Here is a 9,693-nt window from a genome sequence, read left to right on the forward strand (position 1 = left end):
GCCCGATGTTCTTGTTCTCACTTTGGTGAGAAGCGAACATTACTAATCCGTAAGCATAACATGCTTCTTTATGTTGCATGTTAGCCGCTTTTTCTAAATCACGAAGTCCAATATTCGGATATATTGAGTCAAAATAATTTCTTAACCCGTTGCGTAAAATAGCATTTGGGTTCCCCGCAATATATGCGTCAAAGTAAACACATCGTAACTTATGGATTTCCCAATGTGATATCCCCCATCTTTCAAATGAAAGTCTCTTATAAACCAAGACATTTTTGGAACGTTCTTCGAATGTCTTACAAACTGATCTCGCCTTAAATAGTTGTGCCGAAGAATTCTGACCGACTTTAGACAAGATTTCATCAATCATGTCTCCGGGTAGGTCTCTTAAAATATTGGGTTGTCTATCCATTTTGTGTTTTTATACTGTAAAATAGACAAGAGTTAGATTCATAAAAAAACAAAATACTTATTAATACAAGCAATTTTTACATATATCATAAAGCATAAGCACACTATATTACATATATTACACCACACGAATACAACTATCTTATTCCGACTCGCTTGTTTCTTCTTCTTCGGTTTTGGTTCGTGTTGCCAAGTTTCTAGGGATATATGATGTTCCCCTAATACGAGCCGTCGTTATCCACATTGGTTTAGAAAAACCTGGTGGTTTAGAGGTTCCCGGGTCATTGTTACAACTTAAGGACTTCGGGGGTTGACGATACATATAAAGTTCATCGGGGTTGGAATTAGATTTCTCTATTTTTATGCCCTTTCCCTTATTATTTTCTTTTGCCTTTTTAAATTCAGTTTGGGTAATTTCTATAACATCATCGGAATTCTCGTCAGAATCCGATTCATCGGAAAATTGGTAATCCTCCCAATATTTTGCTTCCTTGGCGGAAACACCATTGACCATAATTAACCTTGGTCGGTTGGTTGAGGATTTTCTTTTACTTAACCATTTTATTATTTCCCCCACCGGTTCCGATTCTTCTTCCGGTTCCGATTCTTCTTCCGGTTCCGACTCTTCTTCCGGTTCCGACTCTTCTTCCGGTTCCTCTTCGGGAACTTGTGAATCAGTCCACGAATCATTCCAATTTACATTTGACTCTTCATTATTATTAGGTGAGTCAATGGGACTTGTTCTAGAGGTAGACATCTATCACATAATATCAAACGCGTTAAGAGATTAATATATCACATAATATTCACATGTTAAAAATATATAGTTTCCAACAAAATTTGTTAAGCAATCATTTTTCAAGTAAACAAGGTCGAAGTCCAGACTTACTAATGCATCCTAACAAACTCGATAAGACACACTAATGCAAAATTCTGGTTCTCTAAGACCAACGCTCGGATACCAACTGAAATGTCCCGTTCTTATTGATTAAAAACGTTCCATATTAATTGATTTCGTTGCGAGGTTTTGACCTCTATATGAGACATTTTTCAAAGACTGCATTCATTTTTAAAACAAACCATAACCTTTATTTCATCGATAAAGGTTTTAAAAAAAAGTACGTAGATTATCAAATAATGATAATCTAAAATATCCTGTTTACACACGACCATTACATAATGGTTTACAATACAAATATGTTACAACAAAATAAGTTTCTTGAATGCAGTTTTTACACAATATCATACAAGCATGGACTCCAAATCTCGTCCTTATTTAAGTATGCGACAGCGGAAGCTCTTAATAATCACCTGAGAATAAACATGCTTAAAACGTCAACAAAAATGTTGGTGAGTTATAGGTTTAACCTATATATATCAAATCATAATAATAGACCACAAGATTTCATATTTCAATACACATCCCATACATAGAGATAAAAATCATTCATATGGTGAACACCTGGTAACCGACATTAACAAGATGCATATATAAGAATATCCCCATCATTCCGGGACACCCTTCGGATATGATATAAATTTCGAAGTACTAAAGCATCCGGTACTTTGGATGGGGTTTGTTAGGCCCAATAGATCTATCTTTAGGATTCGCGTCAATTAGGGTGTCTGTTCCCTAATTCTTAGATTACCAGACTTAATAAAAAGGGGCATATTCGATTTCGATAATTCAACCATAGAATGTAGTTTCACGTACTTGTGTCTATTTTGTAAATCATTTATAAAACCTGCATGTATTCTCATCCCAAAAATATTAGATTTTAAAAGTGGGACTATAACTCACTTTCAGAGATTTTTACTTCGTCGGGAAGTAAGACTTAGCCACTGGTTGATTCACGAACCTATAACAATATATACATATATATCAAAGTATGTTCAAAATATATTTACAACACTTTTAATATATTTTGATGTTTTAAGTTTATTAAGTCAGCTGTCCTCGTTAGTAACCTACAACTAGTTGTCCACAGTTAGATGTACAGAAATAAATCGATAAATATTATCTTGAATCAATCCACGACCCAGTGTATACGTATCTCAGTATTGATCACAACTCAAACTATATATATTTTGGAATCAACCTCAACCCTGTATAGCTAACTCCAACATTCACATATAGAGTGTCTATGGTTGTTCCGAAATATATATAGATGTGTCGACATGATGGGTCGAAACATTGTATACGTGTCTATGGTATCTCAAGATTACATAATATACAATACAAGTTGATTAAGTTTTGGTTGGAATAGATTTGTTACAAATTTTCACGTAGCTAAAATGAGAAAAATTATCCAATCTTGTTTTACCCATAACTTCTTCATTTTAAATCCGTTTTGAGTGAATCAAATTGCTATGGTTTCATATTGAACTATATTTTATGAATCTAAACAGAAAAAGTATAGGTTTATAGTCGGAAAAATAAGTTACAAGTCGTTTTTGTAAAGGTAGTCATTTCAGTCGAAAGAACGACGTCTAGATGACCATTTTAGAAAACATACTTCCACTTTGAGTTTAACCATAATTTTTGGATATAGTTTCATGTTCATAATAAAAATCATTTTCTCAGAATAACAACTTTTAAATCAAAGTTTATCATAGTTTTTAATTAACTAACCCAAAACAGCCCGCGGTGTTACTACGACGGCGTAAATCCGGTTTTACGGTGTTTTTCGTGTTTCCAGGTTTTAAATCATTAAGTTAGCATATCATATAGATATAGAACATGTGTTTAGTTGATTTTAAAAGTCAAGTTAGAAGGATTAACTTTTATTTGCGAACAAGTTTAGAATTAACTAAACTATGTTCTAGTGATTACAAGTTTAAACCTTCGAATAAGATAGCTTTATATGTATGAATCGAATGATGTTATGAACATCATTACTACCTTAAGTTCCTTGGATAAACCTACTGGAAAAGAGAAAAATGGATCTAGCTTCAACGGATCCTTGGATGGCTCGAAGTTCTTGAAGCAGAATCATGACACGAAAACAAGTTCAAGTAAGATCATCACTTGAAATAAGATTGTTATAGTTATAGAAATTGAACCAAAGTTTGAATATGATTATTACCTTGTATTAGAATGATAACCTACTGTAAGAAACAAAGATTTCTTGAGGTTGGATGATCACCTTACAAGATTGGAAGTGAGCTAGCAAACTTGAAAGTATTCTTGATTTTATGAAACTAGAACTTTTGAAATTTATGAAGAACACTTAGAACTTGAAGATAGAACTTGAGAGAGATCAATTAGATGAAGAAAATTGAAGAATGAAAGTGTTTATAGGTGTTTTTGGTCATTGGTGTATGGATTAGATATAAAGGATATGTAATTTTGTTTTCATGTAAATAAGTCATGAATGATTACTCATATTTTTGTAATTTTATGAGATATTTCATGCTAGTTGCCAAATGATGGTTCCCACATGTGTTAGGTGACTCACATGGGCTGCTAAGAGCTGATTATTGGAGTGTATATACCAATATTACATACATCTAAAAGCTGTGTATTGTACGAGTACGAATACGGGTGCATACGAGTAGAATTGTTGATGAAACTGAACGAGGATGTAATTGTAAGCATTTTTGTTAAGTAGAAGTATTTTGATAAGTGTCTTGAAGTCTTTCAAAAGTGTATGAATACATATTAAAACACTACATGTATATACATTTTAACTGAGTCGTTAAGTCATCGTTAGTCGTTACATGTAAATGTTGTTTTGAAACCTTTAGGTTAACGATCTTGTTGAATGTTGTTAACCCATTGTTTATTATAACAAATGAGATGTTAAATTATTATATTATCATGATATTATGATATATAATATATCTTAGTATGATGTATATACAGTTAAATGTCGTTACAACGATAATCGTTACATATATGTCTCGTTTCGAAATCATTAAGTTAGTAGCCTTATTTTTACATATGTATTTCATTGTTAATACACTTAATAATATATTTACTTATAATTTAACATAATTAACCAAGTGTATCAATATCTTAATATGATTCATATGTACCTAGTAAGACGTTGTTATAACGATAATCGTTATATATATCGTTTTCGAGTTTCTTAAATTAATAGTCTCATTTTTATGTATATAACTCATTGTTAAAATACCTAATGAGATACATACTTATAATAAAAACATGTTAACTATATATATAACCATATATATGTCATCGTATAGTTTTTATAAGTTTTAACGTTCGTGGATCACCGGTCAACTTGGGTGGTCAATTGTCTATATGAAACATATTTCAATTAATCAAGTCTTAACAAGTTTGATTGCTTAACATGTTGGAAACATTTAATCATGTAAATATCAATCTTAATTAATTTATATAAACATGGAAAAGTTCGGGTCACTACATAAGATCCCTAGAAACAACGTCTATAGTAGTCAATAAAGGTGGTACTGTCAACAAACTAATTACCTGTGATATGAATTAGACACCCATATCATGTTTATCCATCCCTTGTATTACCACTACACAATATCGTGTTCCTCAATTATACGTATATATTTTGTTTTAATGAAAATGTGTTAGGATGTCAGTTTTAGATAAGTGACTACAAACTGAACCAATTGTGAGTTGTTCTTAAAGCTTACAAAGTAATCTTTTTTCAGCTCCCAAAACATGACAATTTCATCTTTTTCATAAACTAATCGACATAAACTAATTGCTCAACTTACGTCTTCGTGATAAACAATTTGGTTTCATTTATGTTAATGCATTTTAATGATTGAAAAAATCTTATTAAGTCTTGAAAGTTCCTATTTATGCTAAATTGTTCAGAAAGGGAGTGTGTTAGATTTATAAGCAATCTTGAGCCTGAAATCTTTTCTTCTTGAATCTTATGCCATGATTAGTAATTGTGTAGGTGTTGCTATTAAAAGGGATCACTGAAGTTATTTCTGGAGATATGGAGGGCTGTTCATAATATTTGCTAATATTTGGTGCCTAAGGATATAGCTTTTCAATCTTCTGGGACTATTCTTGCCATATCAAATTTTATTTATACCCTCTATAGGGTTTTGGAGATAATAACACACACACACACATACGATTGAGAGCAGTTCTTTGATTTTGAGCGATTTCTAGGGTTTTCATTATCATCATCTTGGTGATTGAGATTGATTCTGTTGATTCTTCTGATTTACATCTGTTTATATGTTCTACGTGTGTGATTCATTCATCTCTTATCATTGTAACTATCAAAACTGATTCTCTTGTAATGTTGGTAGTTGATTGATTGTGTTTGTGAGTTTATACTCAAATTCTTACATGGTATCAGAGCGGTCGATCTGATTAGGGTGTATTAGTTCGTGATTGATTGTTCTTTCAACGACTGTTGAAGAAATTGTTTCTGCTGTGACCGAAACCCTAATTTCAAAATTAGGGTTTGTTCTTCTGGATCTGAAATTTTAAAGTGTTCTTCATATTCCGCTGCTATTCTTCTACTGTTATTGATTCGTTGATTATTACTCAAGATTATACATCTTGAGAGGGGAGTCTCAAATTTATTCATTGCTTTATTTTTATTTTTAAACCCTATTGACTGAATCCCAGTGCCCAACTCTTGATCTACGTTCTAGAAACGTATGAAAACCTGATCAAGAACTTGGTTGATTCTGACCTGTTCTTGTTATTGTTTTTGTATCTTTGCTCTTACAGGTTATTAGAACTGTGCAGTTTATTGTGTCTGATATTTGTTGTGATTTGTGTTCTGATTGATATCTGCTTAATTGTGTTCTCTTGTTGTGATTATTACCATGGCTGAAGAAGGTTCTCTTACTTTGATTAGTAAAATTAATTTTGGTGATCCTTTATATCTACATGCTAATGACACCACTAATACACCATTAATATCTATTAAATTGAAACGAATTGAAAATTATAATATATGGAATCGTGCTATGTTACTTGCTTTGTCAACTAAAAATAAAGTAGGATTTGTTGATGGTACTTTTAAAAAATAAACTGATAATGCTGTTCTTGCTGCCCAATGGAATAGATGCAATTTTGTTGTGTTATCTTGGATCCTGAATTCTATATCTAAAGATTTATATTCTGGACAAATTTTTTCTGCTACTGCTTCAGTTATATGGACTGAATTGAAAGAGACTTATGACAAAATAGATGGTTCTCTAATTTTCAACTTACATCATAAGATTAATTCTATGAAACAAAATGGTTGTAGTTTGTCTGAGTATTATCATAAACTTAACACTTTGTGGAAGCAATATGATGAAATGGTCAAATTACATGCTTGTACTTGTGTTGCTGCACCTGAATTTCAAAGTCATAATAAAACTCTAAAGCTAATGCAATTTTTAATGGGTTTTGATGATTCCTATATGTCTATTAGAATTAATTTGTTACTTAGGGATTCTTTACCTGATGTTAAATCTGCTTTTGCTATTTTGTCTAGAGGAGAATCTCACAGGGGTGTATCTGGCGTTGGAACATCTAGAACTCAAAACTCTGCATTTGTAGCTCAAACCAATAATAATAAATGGATTAAAAAATCTTCTAATACTGGTAGTTTTGGAAGAGGTAGAGGGTTTAATAGAGGACCTAACCCTAATCTTAAATGTACAAAGTGTAATAAAATAGTACATACTATTGACAGATGCTTTGAAATTGTTGGTTATCCAAATGATTTTAAAAAACCTTTAAATGGAAATACTAATAAATCTTTTAATGCTAATAATTCTGTGTCTAGTTGTCCTTCTGCTTCTGCTTCTGATTCTATTGTAGGTTCATCATCTTCTACTCCTTCTTCCTCTACATCTGCTGCTAGTCCTTTGAGTCTTTCAAATGAACAAATGATGAAGCATTTAAGTATATTAAATGAGAGAAGTTCCCCTATTTCTGAGTCTGTAAATAATACGTCAGGTATAATAAGAAATAATAATGTTTCCTTTAATAATAATTTTTCAATTTTTTTTTAATTTTAACTCAAGTAATAAAGTCAAGGATGGATTATTGATTCTGGTGCAAGTCAACATATGACTGTGTCTGAAAAAGGTCTTTTTAATATTGTTGATGTTAGTGATTTGAATTTACATGTTACTCATCCAAATGGTACTAAAGCCAGAGTCAACAAAGTTGGTGATTTGAAACTTAACAAATCCATTATATTAACTGATGTACTTATTGTTCCTGGATATTGTGTTATTCTTTTATCTGTTAATAAACTTGCTCAAAATAATAACATGTTTGTTGGATTTGATGCAAATAAATGTTATATTCAGGATTTGAAAACCAGAAACACCCTGGGACTGGTAGTGTGAATGGTGGTCTATATTTGTTTAATGTTTTTGAAGGTGACTCTCTTATGTGTAATTCTATGTTTGCATACAATTTTGAATCTGTGTTACTTTGGCATAATAGGTTGGGTCATCCTGCTAGTCCAGTTTTAAATATTTTAACGTCAAAATTGAATTTAAACAAAACTTTTGATGATTTTTCATGTGAAATTTGTCTTAAAGTTAAGCAGATAGAGATCCTTTTCCTCTAAGTAATCATGTTTCTAAAGAATTAGGTGAGTTAGTTCATATGGATTTATGGGGACCTTATAAAGTTACAAGCAGAGAAGGATATAAATATTTTTTGATTATTGTTGATGCCTTTTCTAGGGCTGTTTGGGTTTATTTGCTAAAATCTAAAGATGAAGTGTTTGATAATTTCATGTGTTTTGTTAGTCTGTTAAGTAATCAATTTAATAAAAAGGTTAAAATGATTACAACTGATAATGGAACTGAATTTGTTAATAATCAAATGAAAGATTTTTTAAATAAGAGTGGTATTTTTCATCAGACTACAATTGCTTATACTCCACAACAAAATGGGTTGGTTGAAAGGAAACATAGACACCTTTTAAATGTAGCAAGGTCTCTTATGTTTCAGGGGAATACCATTATTTCTTTGGACTGAATGTATTCTAACTGCTACATATTTAATCAACAGGATTCCCACTAAGGTGTTAGCAGGCATGTTCCCTTTCCAGAAAATTTATGGTTTTGAACCATCACTCTCTCATATAAGGAATTTTGGTTATCTTGCTTTTCAAAAGTTTTAAATGAGTTGATAAATTTAAACCTAGATCTGAAAAATGTATTTTACTTGGTTTTTCTTCTGAGAAAAAAGGTTATAAATTGTGGAGTCTTGAAAATAAAACCATTGTATATTCAAGAGATATCAAATTTTTTGAGAACATTTTTCGTTTTAAACAAACTTTAAAACCTTCTAAAAGTGATTTTGTTTCTAAAAAAATTAACCAACTCAATTTATTTGATTTATTTTCTAAAAACACTAATGTTCCTGAAAGTTCCAATGATGAAGAGAGAGTACATCTAAATGAATTTGCAGAGGTTATCAACACTAATTATGATCCTATAATTAGTGATGAAAACCAAAGTAATTCTAATGAAGATAATGATCATACTGATGATCTCCCTGAGGGCAATACTTCAAGTGAATCCATTTCTTTAAATCAACCTGATGAGCCTGCAACCCTTAGAAGGTCCTCTAGACAATGTGTTTTACCTAAAAAAACTTGATGATTATATTGTTGAAGGTAAAGTTAAGTATGGAATTGAAAAAGTTTTAAATTATTCAAATCTTAATCAAGAAAATTATTGTTTTGTCTCAAGTCTTAATAAAAGTATTGAACCCTCTAATTATTATCAAGCTATTAAAGATCCAAATTGGGTAAATGCTACGAATGATGAGATGAGTGCTCTTTATAGAAATAATACTTGGATTTTAACTGAGTTGCCTGCTGATAGAACACCAATAGGGTGTAAATGGATTTTTAAGATAAAGTATAAATTAAATGGTGAAATAGAAAGATACAAAGCTAGGTTAGTAGCTAAAGATTATAGTCAAAGAGAAGGTTTAGATTATGAAGAAACTTTTTCTCCTGTTGCAAAATGGTAACTGTTAGATGTGAAATGTCCCGTTCATATCGATTATAAACGTTCTATATTAATTGATTTCGTTGCGAGGTTTTGACCTCTATATGAGACATTTTTCAAAGACTGCATTCGTTTTTAAAACAAACCATAACCTTTATTTTATCGACAAGGTTAAAAAGACACCACCTAGATTATTCAGAAATGATAATCTAAAAATATCACACTTACACACTACCAATACATATTGGTTTACAATATTAATATGTTACAACAAAATAAATCTCGAATGCAGTTTTAAACAATATTATACAAGCATGCTGACACCAAATCTTGTCC

General features: G+C 31.1%; 1 protein-coding gene across 1 annotated transcript; it reads left to right on the plus strand.

Moving 5' to 3' along the window:
* Nucleotides 1-6,207: 6,207 nt before the first annotated feature.
* LOC139902072 (uncharacterized) lies at nt 6,208-9,379 on the plus strand. The gene is made up of 7 exons (XM_071884730.1): nt 6,208-6,397; nt 6,497-7,333; nt 7,415-7,655; nt 8,077-8,137; nt 8,258-8,331; nt 8,769-8,914; nt 9,018-9,379. The coding sequence occupies exons 1-7, from the start codon at nt 6,208-6,210 to the stop codon at nt 9,377-9,379; spliced, it is 1,911 nt and encodes a 636-aa protein (XP_071740831.1).
* The last annotated feature ends 314 nt before the right edge of the window (nt 9,380-9,693 follow it).

Source organism: Rutidosis leptorrhynchoides, chromosome 3 (assembly GCF_046630445.1).
Source record: "Rutidosis leptorrhynchoides isolate AG116_Rl617_1_P2 chromosome 3, CSIRO_AGI_Rlap_v1, whole genome shotgun sequence".
In the NCBI taxonomy this organism is placed as follows: Eukaryota; Viridiplantae; Streptophyta; class Magnoliopsida; order Asterales; family Asteraceae; genus Rutidosis; species Rutidosis leptorrhynchoides.

Coding starts and splice junctions, on each gene's coding strand:
- LOC139902072 (XM_071884730.1), top strand. CDS start 6,208: ATGGCTGAAGAAGGTTCTCTTACTTTGATTAGTAAAATTAATTTTGGT. Junction 8,138..8,257: donor TTGATAATTTCATGTGTTTT/GTTAGTCTGTTA, acceptor ATTTTTCATCAG/ACTACAATTGCTTATACTCC. Junction 8,915..9,017: donor CCCTGAGGGCAATACTTCAA/GTGAATCCATTT, acceptor ATATTGTTGAAG/GTAAAGTTAAGTATGGAATT.